The 17,108-nt window shown below is 51.9% G+C and overlaps 1 protein-coding gene across 2 annotated transcripts; it reads right to left on the bottom strand.

Moving 5' to 3' along the window:
* Window positions 1-483: 483 nt before the first annotated feature.
* Window positions 484-15,895, bottom strand: CALCOCO1 (calcium binding and coiled-coil domain 1). Of its 2 annotated transcripts, XM_081249664.1 has the most exons (15): window positions 15,797-15,895; window positions 13,421-13,600; window positions 12,981-13,083; window positions 11,838-12,028; window positions 10,100-10,258; window positions 9,564-9,712; window positions 7,814-7,904; window positions 5,771-5,926; window positions 5,314-5,568; window positions 4,727-4,852; window positions 4,130-4,225; window positions 3,650-3,758; window positions 3,214-3,416; window positions 2,512-2,618; window positions 484-1,547 (listed from the first exon to the last, which is right to left on the bottom strand). In XM_081249664.1, exons 2-15 carry the CDS (start codon window positions 13,574-13,576, stop codon window positions 1,370-1,372), a joined length of 2,079 nt encoding a protein of 692 aa, XP_081105790.1. In that variant the 5' UTR covers window positions 13,577-13,600; window positions 15,797-15,895; the 3' UTR covers window positions 484-1,369. The 2 variants fall into 2 exon arrangements, with proteins under 2 accessions (XP_081105790.1, XP_081105791.1); XM_081249665.1 differs by lacking the exon at window positions 5,314-5,568.
* Between the last annotated feature and the right edge of the window lie 1,213 nt (window positions 15,896-17,108).

Genomic DNA, 17,108 nt, shown 5'->3' with positions numbered 1-17,108 from the left:
TTCAAATAATCTCTAGAGGTAGGAGGTTTAGGACATTTCTTATGAAGCGGATACTCAAAGGTGTGCCCTCTTCATAGGAGTAATGTCTGTCCTTTGGCTCAAAGTACAGTGAAGGCTGCTTTGGAGAGTGAAGGTCTCAGTGGTGGAAACCTCCCCCCACTCCCAAGGCACTCACCTTGGCCCATCCAAGGTCCCTCACTGCCCCACCCCTGGGACTAAACCCTTCCCTCTCCTTCAGTTTGCTCCCTCCCACACTGCAGTGTGCCCCAAGCCAGACCCCACCTGAGACAAAGGTTCCTCCCTCCTCTCTTCCCACTGGTGGCCAGCACACCGGGGTGGGGGGCAAGATGGGAAAATACCGACAGCCTCCTCCCCAAGGCAGCGGTGGGGGTGGGAGGGGTCTCTACCTCCCTCCCTCCCTCTTCCCTCCACTAAGGTCTAACAGCCAGAGGTCTTGACCTTCTCTGATCCAGCCACACCTCATGATAAGAACACATTTTATTAGAATAGTTATACATATCATATAAATATATTTGTCCAGCTACAGGTAGGGAGAGGGATATGGGGGAGGGAAGCTCTTATTGCTGAGGGGGCACCTGGAGAGGGAGGGAGGGCTGGCAAGTGGGGACACCTGGGACCATTTGTTCTCCCATCCCTCACAGAAGGCACAAACGCATCATTTCTTTCCATGTGAGGACCCTGGGGGGTGGTGGTAGGGAGGGACAGGAGATAGAGTACAGAAAACCTCAAAAATACAAAAGAAACATCCAAACTGAATATCTAATGGTATAGAAAAGGCTGGGCTGGGGTATGGAAGGCAGTGGGGCAAAAGAAGGAGGAACCAGGGAAGTTCAGAACTCATAGAGACCTAAAGAGGTCATGATGTCAATCCAGGCCCCAGGGAAAACTCAGGTAAACAAACGCAGACCCCAAACAAGAGAGGGTGGGGTGCCCCAGGAATTGGCTTTGGGGCATCAGAGAGTGTGAGTGTGTGAGTGTGTGTGTGTGTATGTGGTGGTGGTGCAGTGGCTGGTGGGAGTGACAGAAGCAACCAGGGCCAGGAGGGGGTGATTTGATTCCCCCTGGAGAAGGCCTCCTCCATCCGGGTTCCTCCAAAACCACTTTCAGGGAGTAAATTCAGCCACTGCTTCCAAGAAGGAACCCCTTCCTGGACAGAAGAGCCAGGTAGGAGAGGATGAAGTTGGAGAGCTTGGGATGAAATCACACAGGAGTGGGTCTCAGGCAACAGAATATCATGGAGCCGAGTGTGTTGGAAAAGAGGCATGAAACCTAAGTGTACGTCTATGCATGAGTGTGTGCATGTGTGTAAGTGTGTATTTGTGTGTGTACTGGGGGTGCGGGGGTGGGGTCATTCAAAGGTGAAGGGGTCCTGGGTGCTGAAAAAGAAGTGTCCATCCACGTGGTCCTCCAGGGCGTCCTTATCGCTCTCGGCTGGGAAGCTCTCCTTACAAATAGGACACTCCTTCCATGGGGGGGTGGTAGGGCCCCCAGTGCTGGCCTCTGACAAGGGACCCACCGCAAAGCCACTAAAGAGAGACAGAGGAGAAAGGAGAAGGTTAGTGTGCTCCACTGCCTTCTTAGCTTTTGGACCTCAGGGAGAGGGACCCACACATGTGGGCTCCCAGATGACCCTGTTCCTAACGCAGCAACCTGGCAGTTCTCTCTGCTAGCCTCTCATAGTATCCTTCTCCCCGCAATACTGGAAGCCTTCGTTTCCCAGCTCCCCATGCCCTCTTTTCTTTAGTCCCTGCTGGTTTCTCTAGTACAGAGCCCATCCCCCAACCTCCTGCTCTCCTGCCTCCATCTCCGTCTGCTGCCTAATGAGGCTGAAAATGAGTCTGACATCGTCCTTCATCTTCCTGCTCCAGCCTGGAAGGATGTCAGCATCACCCGCTCCCTGCCCTGAGCCCATCTCACATCCAGGCAAAGCGGGGGCGGGATGATAAGATCTCTCTTCCCCCACCCCGCCTCCCCCTCTGAAACTGTGGAAGAAAAGGGAAGGTAGAGGGGCAATCTGATACTTGAATTCCCCGCCCAAAGGGTCCCCCAGGGAAGTCAGGGAAGAGGGATAGCATCTAAGGGGTGACCAGATGGATGCTGGACCCCAGTCTTCTTTCTGTTCCTGTCTCAAGGGGCCTTGGTCACCTCTCTTCAATTCCTGACAGAGCCTAGGTACTTGCCTGGTGGTTGGGGAAGGGGTAGGGGCAGGAGAGAGGGGATGCTGGGCAATCTGGGCTCCACGGAAGATGGTGCTGCTAGAACAACACAGAAGCCAGTTAAAGGCAGGGCCTCTGAGTGCGCACGTGCACTGATAGGCACCAGTGATTTGGAGTGGTGGGTCATTTTCTGTGTCAGTACAACTGTATCTCCTTTTCTTGGTTGGGGCCAAGAAGAGGGAGGTTGGGGGAAGGGCATGAGGACTGTTCACCTGGATGCCCTATCCACGGGCATCCTCCCACCTCCCTCCTGTCCTCCCCCTTTGGCACTCACCCGGCCATGTCATAGAAGGCATTGCCCAGTTCCGGAAGCAGCAGGTTGGCCTCCTCACCACCACTCTGCACAGCTGCCATCAGGACTGATTTCTCATCTTCAGCCTCCTGGGCACCAAAGGGATAGGGTTGAGTTTGGGGGTAGTGTCCCCAGACAGGGGAGCAGCACACTGGGACAGGTAAGGGAAGTCTAGGCCGGGACTGTTAACAGAGAGTTGTAGTAAGAGTGGAGCAGGAGAAGTGGGTTTTTTTTTTTTTGCGGTACGCGGGCCTCTCACTGTTGTGGCCTCTCCCGTTGCGGAGCACAGGCTCCGGACGCGCAGGCTCAGCGGCCATGGCTCACGGGCCCAGCCGCTCCGCGGCATGTGGGATCTTCCCGGACCGGGGCATGAACCAGTGTCCCCTGCATCGGCAGGCGGACTCTCAACCACTGTGCCACCAGGGAAGCCCAGGAGAAGTGTTTTGATGAGAGCTGGTGCACAGGAAGAGAACGGGTGTGGGGACGAGCGGCTGGCAGCATTGAGGCTACTGGGTCAGACTGGTGTCCACTTGGTGGCCCTGAAGAGAGCCTGTGCCTGCCTGCTCTCCCCCAAGAGAAAAGAGAGCCCTGTATGGCTAAGACTCCCTGCTCTGGAGGCTGGGCCACTTGGGGTTGGTCCTACCTCTTAGCCCTGCCCCTGCCCCATCTCCCCTCTGTGCTCACAGAGTCAGAGCTACTGTCCTCAGCTGGTCCTGAGAGGTGGGGAGCGATGGGAGCCGGCTGGCTGATGACAACTAGGGGAGAAGCCTCTCGTGGCCCTGTGGCAGGGGAGGAGCCTAGGTCTCCACGCTCACACAGACCATAGGGCGGGAGCCTCATGTCTTCTGGAGACTCATCCTCTGAGTCTGTCAGAGCCGCTGGGCAGCCTGCAGGTGAGGGAGTGGGCGGAGAAGAAAGAAGGAAGCATTGTTGGAGGGTCGGATCAGCTCTGGCTTCTCTGGATGAGGGATACAGTTAAGCTAATCAGGGGCCAGGGTCTGGGAAGGAAAAAGGCAAAACACAGAGGGCAGAGGCAGCTCCCAGAGGGGTCACGTGGAGCTTTCCCAACACAGGGAGGGAGAGCGGGGAAGAGGTGTCCCAAGACTGGGGGTGTACAGACGCAGCCCTGTAGTGGCCTCCTCATCCTCTGTGGCAGGGTCCTCATTCCACTTCTCGTCTGCCACCTTCTCCAGGCGGGCCTCCAGCTTTCTCATGTACTCTAGCAGTTCCTGGAGGTGGGGAGGAAAGACGTGTGAGAGGCTGGGAAGATGCGAACCGTGCAGCCCTGCACGGCCTTCCCTTGCGTCCAGGATGAACTCTGAGCACCTCAGGATTAGACGCTTTTGCCAAAGGTGGGGGGGCAGTTTAAGGCAGATCCTCCCCCCACAGCCCCCAGCCCTCTTTCACCCCTTCCTCCCCCAGCAACCCTCCCCTGTCCTGCCAAGGCAGCTAATAAGAGGAGCCATGGTCCCATTTTTAGCCTCGGGGGCCCTCTTCACAGATGCCACTTTCTAAGCCAAGAGGTGACAAGAAGATACAAAGTTTCCAGCCCTCAAGTCCCCCGCTGGGGCCTCCAGGGGGCTGGGTTATGGATTCTCACCTGCTTCTCCTCCTGGAGCTGCTCCTTTTCCTTCTGGAGCACGCGCAGGGCCGACCGCAGCTCCACCAGCTCCCGCCTACTCTCTGACAACTGCACCTGAGCAGAAAGGGTCAGAAGGAATCTGGAGCCTAGAAGGTACCTCCCAGAACCTGGGCTCTGACCTGGACACAACAATCTAGAACCACGACTCTCCGTGCCTTCGCTCCTCTCTTGCCCTGACACACAGGAGGCCCCGACACTCTTCTTCCACGAGTCCCTTGTCTTGGCCGCAGGAGCCTCAGCTGAGTCCTAGTCTCTGTCTCCCAAGTGGGGACCTGGATGACTGCCTCTGGGCTGGGGTGCAGAGGGCTTGGTCATAGCAGGGGGCACTCTAGAATTCTCCTAAGTCATCCCTACCGGGCCCAGAATGTGTGCCGAGAGCAGAAAGGGACGTGGCATGCTTCAAACCAACGAGGGCTGGGGGGCATGCAAGTGGGATGCTGCCCAACAGAGAAGTGAGTGCCTAGAACTTCTGAGCCCACAGCCAAGACAGAGGGAAGCAGCACTGATGCCTCAGAAGGCCCGGGCCCAGGCCTCTCAGGTGGCCGGGCACCTCACCAGGCTAGAGTCCTTTTCCTGGGCCAGTTCAGTCTTGAACACTTGGTTTTGGGTCTTCTCCTCCTGTACTGCCTTTTCCAGTCGAAGTATCTCTGCACTCAGCTTTAGGATCTTGTCCTTCTCGGCCTGGGAGACGCCGAAAAGGAAAACGGGAGCGTAAAGGAAATGGGATGCCACTGGCAACAGCACCATTCCTCACTGTGTCTCTTCTTTATTTAACTGAGTATTTTGGAGTGATTTCCCCTTCTTGCCTTCCTCATCCCCTGTACCCCCGAATGGAGGAAGGTCCCTGACAGCATGGCACCTTGCTAATCAGGGATGGGTATCACGGCAGGGCCGGTGCCTAGGACGGTAAATGTTTCTGAATCAACATGGTAACCAAGACAGCTGCTACAGAGATCAGGATCTAGACACTCTGCTCAGGGAGGGGCCACACCTGGACAGCGACTGTACCTCCCTCACAGCTTCTGCCCACCCATAAGTCCTCTAAGGTTCTCACCCCCGTCTCTCTCCTCCCAGGGGATCTGACCACACAGAGGGTGCGGGCAGTAGCAGCCAGGGGCATGTAGGTCCCCCCATCCCTCTACCTCCACACTCTGCAGCAGCCCCGCCCGCTCCTTGCTCCACTGGCTTTTTTCCTCCTTCAAGTGCAGACTGAGCTCAGCCAGCCTGCCGTTGACTCCAGCCACTTCCAGGCGGCTGCGGTGCAGCTCGGCTATGGTGCGGTCCCTGGCTCCCGCTGCGCTGGCCAGCTCCTCCCCCAGAAGGGCGGCTTTCTGCTGGCTTGAGGCTGCAAGCTCCTGGGCCCCTCGAAGCTGCTCCTTCAGGGGCTCCAGCTCAGCCTCAGGAGAAAGGAGGAGATGGAATCAGGGCTCCCAGTGAGCCATTTGTGAGCCCGGAAGGTAACTAGGCTCCCTCCACTCCCCCACCACATCAGGACTCAGGACTGGGTTGTTTAATCTTGAGCCATGTCTTTCTCCCCTACTTGTCTACAACCAGCCCTGGAACATTTTCCACTCCCTGTTGCCTAGGGGCTTCACTCACCACCCGATGCTGGGCCTGGCCGAGGGTGTCCTTCATCTGGGCCATCTCGTCCTTCAGTCGCTGGGCCTGAGCACTCTGCTCCTCCTGCCGGCCCCTGGCCTCCTGCAGCTCCAAATTCAAGCGACAGTTCTCCTGCTGTGCCACCTGGAGCTCAGCCTGAGGGCAGTAGAGAGCAGGTAAGGAAAGGGGATACATATTTGGGGTGGCCATGGAGGTGGGCCTCTGTGATGAGAGAAGCCAAGGTTCCACTCCTCAGATTTAACACAAACTCAGGCATTCAACCCTGGCCAGCCCTTCCTGGGTTCTCAGTGAAAAGCGTCTCAATCCTGAGCAACCCGTCTCCAGTGGCACAGCCTGGGGTCTTCCCCTGCCCCATGTCTGCTTCCCCGCTCTTCCTTTTCGATCAAAACTCAATCTGGATGTCCTGCAGGCCTCTCACACTCGGCATAATCTACCTCCCACTCCACCCCCGTACTTGCCACTCTTGTTTGTCCATGGCACTACTTCTCAAGTCACTTGGGCTGGATACCTCAGTGCCACACGTGGTTCTGTTCTCTCCCTAGTGGCCCACAGGATGGACGCTTCTCCATCCTCCATCTTGTTCACAGCCATTTTCTCTTTTTCTACTGTTACCACGACCACATTAGCTCAGGCTCTGGTCATTTCTTGCTTGGACTACTGAATAATCTCACAACTAGCTCATTTTCCACAAGGCAATCAGATTAATAATCTTTTCTTCTTTTTTCCCCCTGGCCGCGCCACGTGGCTTGTGGGATTTTAGTTCCCTGACCAGGGAGTGAACCCAGGCCCTCAGCAGTGAAAGTGCAGGGTCCTAACCACTGGACTGCACTGGACCAGAATTCCCAGATTAATCTTCTTTAAGAACATTCTTTAAGTATGTGTCCCCCACTTGAAAATCATCAATGCCTCTCACTGCTTACAGAATAAAGACTAAACTCAAGAACCTCTACAATCTGACCTAGGCCTTACCTCAAACTCTTTACCCACACATTCAACTGCTCTGAGTGTCCTGGACTCCAAGCCTTTGCTCATGTTTTTTTGGGGTTTTTTTAGAATTTATTTTTTATTTATGTATTTATTTATTTATGGCTGCATTGGGTCTTCATTGCTGCGCGTGAGCTTTCTCTACTTGCAGTGAGCGGGGGCTACTCTCCCTTGTGGTGCGCAGGCTTCTCCTTGCGGTGGCTTCTCTCGTTACAGAGCACGGGCTCTAGGTGCTCGGGCTTCAGTAGCTGTGGCGCGAGGGCTCAGTAGTTGTGGCTTGCGGGCTCTAGAGCGCAGGCTCAGTAGTTGTGGCACACGGGCTGAGGTGCTCCGTGGCACATGGGATCCTCCCGGACCAGGTCTCGAACCTGTGTCCCCTGCATTGGCAGGCGGATTCTTAACCACTGAGCCACCAGGGAAGCCCCTCATGTGTTTCTCTGTTCCTAGAATGGCCTCCCTCTCATCTCTGTCCACTCAAATTCTACCTACTCTTCACTGCTAAACAAATGGTTTTCAGACCATCTCCCATAGAAGCCTAGGGTTCTGATGAAGCCATTTAGAAGCTGAAATATTTGATTTCAACTTCTTCCAAATTATGAAAAATTATGTTGAAAAATAATGCACAAACTCACAAGTTAGCACACTGGAGATCATCAAGCACTGATATGTGCTTCCAGGTTAATTCATTTTTGTGCAAAGCTCAGAATAAAGTTTCAATTGTATTTTCTATTGACGTGGAGAGCAAACTGAGATCTCAAGGTAGAAGCTTAAAAATTATCATTTGCACCTGCTTGTGCGTGAGACTCAAGGTGTTCTCAATACTGTACAACCACGACACAATACAGAAACATATTAGCTGCTGAGGCTGACAAAACAGTCATCCATAACCTCCAATTTCCAAGTCTGGTATCCATCAAAATTATCTAATTGCTTTCATTGCTTTATAAGTAAATGTTATGCATTTGAATTTATAAAAGTAAATTTATAGTAAAGCACTGGATGGATAATTGAGAAAGCAAACCAACTCTGAGCCCTTACCTCGCTTTGCTCCTTGTCTGCCTGCACTTCCTTCAGCTGCCCAAGGAGCTTCTCTTGTTCCCGAGTCAGGGCCTTCACCGTGTCTCTAACCCTGTGAGTGGTGGATGCAATGTCAGAAGACCGACTGGTCACCAGAGAAGGAACAAAGACTCAGACTTCTGTCTTGAGCCCTTCTGTTGGGGCTCCTCTAGCCCAGACCTCCACTTCTCTCTGGGATGCCCAAATCCCCAAACCAAGATGATCCAGTTCTAAGCCCCAAGTACCCAAGATTCCTAGTTTTAGAGCACAATATAGAAATAAACAGTTGTTCTTTTCTCTTTATGTATCACTTTAAGGGAAGTTCTGCTGATGGCTTCCCAGTTGTTTGCACTGAATCAAGAGACCAGAATTCAGTCTTTTCTAGACAAGGGGCGGTCATTATTGATGATAAACTTTTGATCTAGAAGTCGGCAGATGTTATTTGTAAAGGGCCTGACAGTAAATATTTTAGGCTCTGCAGGCCATGTAGACTTCTGTGGCAACCTCTCAACGCTGCCACTGCAGTGTGGAAGCAGCCATGGACAATATGTAAATGAATGAGTATGGCTGTTCCAGTAAAACTTTATTTATGAACGCTGGAATTTGAATTTCATATGATTTTCACATGTCACAAAATATTACTCTTCTTTTGTTTTTCAACCATTAAAAATTGTCAAAACCATTCTTACCTTGTGGGCTGTACAAAACCACGTGCGTGGCAGGCTAGATTTGGCATGTGGGTCACAGTTTGCTGACCCCTGGTCTACACAGTCCCTGATCTTTTCCAGATGCTCGGTTTGATCCCAATTTTTCTATTCCATGATTTAGAACCTAGACATTTAGTATCTCCCTAGGGCAAGGCTAACATACCCTGGACTGAAGAAGCCTTAGTGATCAACTCACTTTTTACTCTGGGTCTTGATAGCATGCCTCTTTCCTTTAAAAGAGTTTTTCTAAAAATACTGAATCTACCAGTACTGAATGAAAGAAACTTAATTATGTCATTTGATGAAAGAAGTGTTTCTCCTGGTGAAAATCTGAAGGACAGGCATGGGAGGTGGTCAATATTCGTGCCATTTGGTAGAAAGAATAGTTGTCTGGCAGAAGAAAGAAATTTATTCTATGTGGCTCCAGAGGTCTAAACCAGGACCAAGGAATGAAAGTTATAGGAGGGTAAATACAACACAACAGATACAAAAATGACAGCTGTCTGATATTGAAAGAGGCTGCCTTCTGAGGTAGGATCTTCCCTCACATACCCTCTTAAATACTTTACATTCCTCCCAATGCTAAGATTCTATGATTTGTACCCTTTTTTCAGGGCAGACATCCCATAACATTTCTGGGATTTCCTAATAGTGAGAACAGAGTCTAATCTTATGCTTTGCTGAGGTAAAATCTGAAATCCATCCTCTCTTATCTTGCCTGGACCGTCCTATCCATTCTCTTCTTCCAAATCCTCCACTCCTAGCTCCTGCTTTGCCTTTGCTGCACAATAAATGGTAATGATGATTATTTCCGGAGGTGAGGAATACAGAATAGGTTAGGTAAGATGGAAGCGAGCTTGGCAGAAAAATTACACCCAGTAATTGGAATACCCTGAGTGAGGTTGAGAAGAGAAAGAGAAACCATGTGAGATGGAGAGCAGGTCTTGCCTACCTGACATGGGAGGCTGGGGTTCGAGGGTCACAGGAAGCAAAGGGAAGTAATGGGGGTAGAGGGGTCTCCTCACCTGTCCAGCTCCACCTCTTTTGTCAGCACCTTCTCACTGATAGTCTGGATGTCATCTTCCAGCTCCAGGATGCGGGCCACGTGGTCTCCCTGTTGCCGGCTCAGGACATCCCTCTCTTCCGTGAGCTCCCCGTGGGACCGGGAAAGTCCCTGGAATTAAGGTTCCCCGAGAAGAAGAGGGAAGCTGAGATTCATCTCTCAAAGAGTGCAGTAAAGGCTTAGGAGAATTCCTAAGTTTGACTATCCACCCTTCTACCCGGTCACCTTCCTTGAAGAAGAAACCTTCCCGGTGAAGACGGCCACCTCCACCCTAACTCAGCACTCCTGTGTTCAGAGAACTGAGTCTCACTACAAATTTGGGATGTGTCTCCCATCATATCCAGTTTAACAGTACTTGTGACCCCCTAAACCTATATCTTAGATGCCAGCACCATCTTAACAGCCCACTGATGTCTCCCTTTTACTGTCTTCACTGGGTTCAGATTTTGGACCCCAGGTGAGCAGGCAGCCCCCTCCCCGCAGCAGCCCTGTTCCCACCTTGTACTGCTCCTCCAGCGCCACGTGCTCCTGCCTGGTGGATGCCAGAGCCGTCTCGAGCTCCTGTACTCGTCTCCTCAGCTCTGTCACCTGCCCCTCCAGCTGCAGCTTCAGCTGCATCAGGTCATTCCTCTCTTGCTGGCTCTCATCCAGCTGGTTCTACAGGGGACGGGATGAGAAGGGGAGTCTGCCTGTGAAGCGCCCATTCCAAGGTCCCATCCCCACCGCTCTGCAGATGCATGTCAGGGCTGGGAAGTTACATCAGTACAGGCTATAAAGAGGCGAGTCAGGGGAGGCCTGGTGTGCTACTGAACCCTGCCCACCACCCATCAGACACACCAGCTCCCGGCACGCTGAACTGCCCACCCCTCTCATCTTTTCCCCGCTGAGGCCTGGTCCCTCCTTTGCCCAGCAATTGCAGGAACCCCTTGTCTGGCAGAAGTCTTTCTCAATCCACACAGACAAAGGGGATGGTTCCCCTAATTTTACCCTATCTGTTCTGGAGTCAGACAGATGTGGGTTTAAATCTCCAGTACAATTTTTACTAGCTAGGTGACTTTGAACAAGTTACTTAACTTCTCTGAGTCTCTCTCTTCATGTGTAATGTGATCCCTTAGCCTGGGTTGTTTTAAGGTTTAAATGAGAACAATGAATGTAAAAACAGAACACGGGTAGGAGATCACCCACCTCTGACTTATGTAAGATATAAACATCTTCCTATTCTTGTATTGATTCCATATGTTTAGAGGGTTCCATAGGGCAGGAGTTTGTGTAAATCACAAACTACTCATTCCCACCTGCTGAGCTTTCCTCAGGCCTGTCCTCTTGTCTGGGGAATGTACTTCCTCCCCACCTAGTCCTGTCCTTCACCTTCCTTCAGGAAGTCTTTCTTGCTAACATCTGCCTCCACTCCCTAATTCTTCTCTATTTGGTCCAACAGAAAAATAATACAAGCTACATAAATAATTTAAAATTTTCTAGTAGACACTTAAGAAAATTAGTAAGAAGCAGATGGAATTCATTTATCTAACCCAGTCAATCCAAAATGTTATCAATTCAATATGTAATCAACATAAACAATTACTGAGATCTTTTACATTCTTTGTGTGTGTTTGTGTGTGTGTGTGTGTGTGTTTTGGCTGTGCCACGCAGCTTGTGTGAACCCAGGTCCTTGGCAGTGAGAGTGTGGAGTCCTAACCAGTACACTGCCAGGGAGTTCCCTACATTCTTTTTTTAAATACTAAGTCTTCAAATCCGGTGTGTATTTTATCCATACAGAACACCTCAATTTTAGACCACTCACATTTCAAGTGCTTAAGAGCCACATGTGGGTAGTGGGGGCACAGGTCTGGGGCCCTACTGATCTGCTCTCACTCCTCACTTGCCCTGGAAGTGGGTCTCATCCTCCCCTTCCTTGCAGTGTTCCTTCCCCGCGTGGCCTCCCTCTACCCTTTGCATCTTCCTCTATGCCTAGGGAAGGCTCCTGGAGAAGGAAGGATCAAAAAATTCTTAGGAAATATTGAGTGACTTTGGCCTGTGGGTGGCTTGCTTTCCTACCCTATGTGTTCGTGTCTGTCTGTGTCAGATTGAGACTTTCCTGTAGGCAAGGCTTTGTATAACTCCCAGCGAGGTCTGCAGTTGAAGCTACAGCGAGGGGAGGGTGAAGCGGGAAGGGGCCCCTTGCAATGCTATCCTCCGGCGCCCTCGCCCAGGAGCAGCTCTGTTGCTCTGCTCTCACCTGCAGCACAGTTGCCTTGGGAACAACCAGCAGGATGTCAGAGCCGCCGTCAGTCTCCTCCAGGGTCACCAGTTCATCCATGGGCCGTGGCTCTCGGAACTGGAAAGGGGGGCTCTGCCCACACACCCGGCCCTGGCGGTTCACATACCGGAACTGGTAGAGCTGGGCTCCGGGTTTGGGCAGGTAGCTGGCTGTGGGAAGAAGTACAGACCCAGGACCCCAATATGATCCCAGGCCCTCAAGTGCTCAACAGGTTCCCCTTCCCCTTGATGTGTCTTATTATCCATTGTCTTTGGCCCCAGCCCCTTGTTACCTGTTCTATAGACTGTTTTCTCTCCTCTCCACCTCCCACAGGCTATTTCTGATCCCTGGGATACTCTTCTCCCTCCTTTCTGCCTGGCCTTCTCTTTCCTCTCTTTCCCAAACCTACCCTCCTTAATAATAATAACAAAAACAACAACAATGCTAGTTACCTTTTTTTTTTTTTTTTTTTTTTTTTTTTTTTTTTGCGGTACACGGGCCTCTCACTGTTGTGGCCTCTCCCGTCGTGGAGCACAGGCTCCGGACACGCAGGCTCAGAGGCCATGGCTCACGGGCCCAGCTGCTCCGCGGCATGTGGGATCTTCCCGCACCGGGGCACGAACCCGTGTCCCCTGCATCGGCAGGCGGACTCTCAACCACTGTGCCACCAGGGAAGCCCACTAGTTACCATTTTTTGAGTACCCATTACGTACCAGGCACTTTGCTAACAGCTTTATCTGTATCATTTAAAATGTTCATATTGTCCCTGTAAGCCAGGCATCCCCTTTTACTGTTAAGATAACAGACACAGAGAGGGTAAGTAATTTGCCCAAGGTCAAACAGCTTGTAAGTAATTAGAGCTGAGATCTGAACCTGGGTCTTTCAAAATCTAATGACCATCTTCTTGTTAATATATGAAGCCACTTTTCCCTCTTCCCTAACCCCTAGTCCCACAAGAAGAGTTCCTCCTTTTTTGGTAAGAGGCAGGACTAGCGGCCCTTTTACAGTTCCTTTCTTGTCTGAATCCCTGATTCTTTGAAAATCCCATGGTTCTGTATCTGCTGAGGCCACTACCCTCTTCCAAACCTCCATCCCCTCCCGGTTTTCCCTCTTCCCTTGTACCTTGGAACTGGACACTGGCATGGATGGGGGAACCATCAGTTGCACTTTCAGGCACCGAAGACCACACAAACGTGTGGTAATCCCGGACACAGGCAGCCTCCACCTGTCAAAGCCCACGGTGGAAGAGGGGTATAGTGATGCCACTACCAGCTCCGGAAGGTGGAAAAGGCTGAGGGATTGAACCAGGGGTGGGTAGGATGGTGTTGCAGTGGCAAGGATGCTGAGAGACAGGGAAAGTGGGGGGATGCTAGTGTGTCAGGGGAGAGCAAGGCTAAGATGGGGAGATGGGCTTTGCTTACACACATGGCCTTGTCATCTGTGACATCTTTCTCCCTTCCTCTCTATCATCATGAGGTTGAGAATTCAGAAAGCAAATCATTCCCCTTATTCCAGACAACCCATGGCCCATAAGCCTGAGCCAAAAGGGGGTCCAGGGATACCTTGAAGATGCCAATCCAGTCGCTGGCGCTGGGCACAGTGCCTGGGGGGAGCGTGTAGTGACACTCCACCTTGGTGTTGGGGACGTAGGTCCGGGCTACATTCAGAAAGTTGACTCCACCCCGGGATGGTGCCCGGCTTAGCGATGATTCTTCCATTCTGGCCCTGAGATGGCTGCCCTCCTATGAAACGAAGATTGAATATCCTGAAGTCTCTCCCCCTCCGCCTCTCTGCCCCCCAACTCTGTCCCCACCCACAGCCCCTGCTCCTGGAGACGGAGGCGTATCTGGTTTCCAGCCCCTGAGGGTTACAGGACCCTTTAAAGGTATCAATCTTAGTCTCTAGGGCATAGGTCTGGCCTTCTGGGTCAGTACCCATCCCGGCTCACACTGTACCCTCTGAGTCACAGACTCTCCCTAGAGGTAAGAGCTCTCTAATTTCTGCTCCCTTTTCACAGCCCCACTGACCAAGCCTCAGTCTCCCAGGCTCGGCCTCCTGTAGTCCCTTCTTTTCCATCTCTTAATAGCCTTGACCATTCCAAATTCTTCAGCCTCCATCTCCCCACCCCATCCCCTACATATTCTGGCTCTTGAATTCAACATCCAACTGAGGCGGGGGGCCCCTTCATTCTGAGCAGGCCTCCTTGCCCACTCCAGCTATACCCAGGAATAACTTAGGACACCTGAAAACAGCAACTCTCTCTGAAAGTAACGAGTGAGTCTTTGGAGCTGGAATATGGCTGGGGGTACAAAGAGACCAATCTTCAAGCCCCTGAACTCTCACCCTCTCTCCCAGTCTCTCAGCTGTCTTCCGCCACGAGCAAAAAAAAAAAAGCCCGCACTCTCATCCAAGAGACAAAGCGAAAGGGGCGATAAAAGGAAAGATAGGTTCTGTTCCTCACTCATTCCTCCAGGAAGTCAAGAATTCTGGAGGCGGCTGCTTCAAAGGGTGGAGTGAAACACTCAGCAGGAACGTGGTGCTGCGGGGAGATGGAATGTGGGGGCCTGGAGCCAGGAAAGCCCCACCCCTGGGTAGGGACAGCCTGGAAGTAAGGGGCCCTGAGAAGGGAAATGTACACATAATGTTGAGAGAAGGAGAAATGGTTCAAAAAGAACCTCATATTCTTCTCTTCAGGTCTTGCCAGGAGCAGGGATAGAAACCTACTGGTTTGACGGTTCGTTAATCCATCGCTAGTATTCCCCCCCCACCATTTTCTCTGCTTCCCTTAGCCTCAATTCTAAGTGCCTGAACCCTTCCATCTGCTTGGATTGGTAGTTGGAGGCATGCTATAGGATGGGATTAAGACGAAGTGTTCCAAGTTAGGTGGGGAGAGTTCAGTGGAAAATATGAGGCTAGGGTGAGGAAAGATAACAACAGTCAAGAGAACTCCTAAGCCCAGGGCTGTGAGATGGCCCATCTCATCTCCAGCCCACTGAGCTTTGTCCTGTGTCAGTCACAGTAATGCACGTCCAATCAACCATGGCCACTAGTCATGTGCACGCCCCCAAACATCACAAACCCACACGAGGCTGAAGCCAGGTGGGTAGGGACTTTAAAAGAGGACAGAAAATCAGTAAAGAAGGGAAGGTGGGTCAGCTCTACCAAAAGGAGCTACTTCTCCCTCCAAAATAGAGACTGAATTGACGACAAGAAGTTTCTCTGAATTTTCATCTCTCTGAAAAATCCCTAGTTAAAACTAGTCCATGTTTTTTTTCCAAATACAATTCTTCTGGCTTTCTAAGAGGGGGTGAACTGTCCTCACAGACATTGTCCTGGGGACCCCAACTATTCCCCACAAACAAAATTCAAAAAAGCTGGAAATATCCCCCAGGCCTGAATGAGAGCTCTGGGCAACTAAGGTGTATATGTGTAGCCAGATTCAGGTGTTTGCATGGGGCGGGGAGGGGGGTGTCCCCATCCCCCCCACGCTGTAGGGCTCTAGAGTTCTTTGACACTCTACACCTTGGAAGCTTCCCCCCCGCCAAGGGATTCAGCGTGGTAAAGGCCTTTGGATTGGTGGCGGGGCGCGGGAGCTGGCGGTTTGGGGGATTAGGGGTAAGGGAAGGTTTGTGGGGTCAAGTCTTGCCGGGCCGAGAACGAGCAGACTTAAGCCTCCCTCACAACTCCCTTAGGTCTATCAAGCTTTATAGAGAAGGACTGAGAGGGAGGCGAGAACAGTCAGGGGCCAGCCCCTGATCAGGGCCCCCTTGAGACCAAGAACTCCCGAAACAGCGGGGTGGCTTCTCCAGTACGGAAAGTGTTAACACCCAAACGCTCCTGCTTCCCCCTTCTACGGTTCCCTTAGATTATCCTTTCACAGACTGGGAAGTGGGGGGATCCCCCATAAGATCGCCCCCAAATTAGGCCAAGTTTCTTACCCCACAGACGGATCAGCTGTCCCCTCACCTTTCACCAACAACAAAAACAGCACTCGGCTCCGAGAGGGGGAGGGAGAGGGGTGGGCGCGAGGGCTTCTGGGGTTTGTGGTTCCTCCGCGCGTTTTTTGCCAGTGAGCTTGAGCATACCTGGGACTACATGTGCCAGGAGGCTGTGCGCAAGGAGGGCGGAGTAGAGGGCGGCCGTAATAGCGGCGTCACCGCCGCATCCTGGGAGGCGTAGTTCTCACTTCCGCGGCAGCAAATGAGGGTGTGGCCAGCAAAGGACTTCACGGCCCAAGATTCCTTGCGAGGGGGCAGGCTAGATGAGTGGCGACTGCTGGTTGGTACCGTGCGTGGTTGGGGGGTGGGGAGGAGTTACGGCTCTAACGCCCTCACGGTAATACTTCAGAGAGGGCGGAACGAGTTTGGGTACGGACTCCAGTTTACTTTTAACACCAACCTGCGAGGTAGGCAGTTTTGTTATCCACCCTTTACAGATGAAAAAACTAAAGCCCAGAACGGTTACGGAACCGGTCTAAAGTATCAAAGCTATGAGATGGTAGGATTGCACGGCCCCAAGTGCTCTCGCCCCTACATCACAGCTACGTACCATTTAGGGGATAGGAAACTGTATAAGAGCTGTGGTAGCAGGTTCTCCTTTGCTTCAACCTCAGGGACAGCCCCTGTGAAAACTGTTGTGTGCACCGCTGACCATTTTTTTCCAACTTGGAGGTTTCACTGCCAGGGGCCTGCCGGTACTCACAGTCCTGGCCTGGGCATCCCTGGAATGGCCTCTAGGTCCAGGAGGAGGATCCATTGTCTGACGTGGTGGTGTGGGGAGAGGAGGGGGGAAGCTGAAGTGAGAAGAATCAAGTTGAAAAGGGAACCTGGCATAATTCAGGACGGGTCACAATTCAGAAACAAGACACTTGTGGGGCTAGTTTGCCCAAGCTTCTTAACTGGTTTAAATTAATTAGGATAACAATCCATGTGCTTTTGTTTAGAAGAGGTGAAAGATTCACATTCCTCCCACACACACACACCCCCCCCAGTCACATTAAAGACTTGGGCATCCTGCTCCCCCTACCTGCTCTGGACCCTCCAAGTAGTCTGAGGCATTCAAAATGATCTCTCTTTCTGTCTCCGTATTAGGGATTACAGTCTGAAGATTGATTTGATCTTCCTGGGTGCCTGCTTTAATTCTCTGCTGCGTTGTTTCGGAGCCTCTGCCTTTTCCAAGTTTTGGGGTAGTATTTTGCTTTTATGACTGAATAGGGTGGCTGGTGCCTGCCCTTGGGTGCCTTTTATCTGA

Source organism: Mesoplodon bidens (assembly GCF_964165515.1).
Source record: "Mesoplodon bidens genome assembly, chromosome: 11".
Lineage (NCBI taxonomy): Eukaryota > Metazoa > Chordata > Mammalia > Artiodactyla > Ziphiidae > Mesoplodon > Mesoplodon bidens.
Note: the sequence above shows the minus strand (reverse complement) of the source record. Positions and strands in the feature narration are given on the sequence as shown.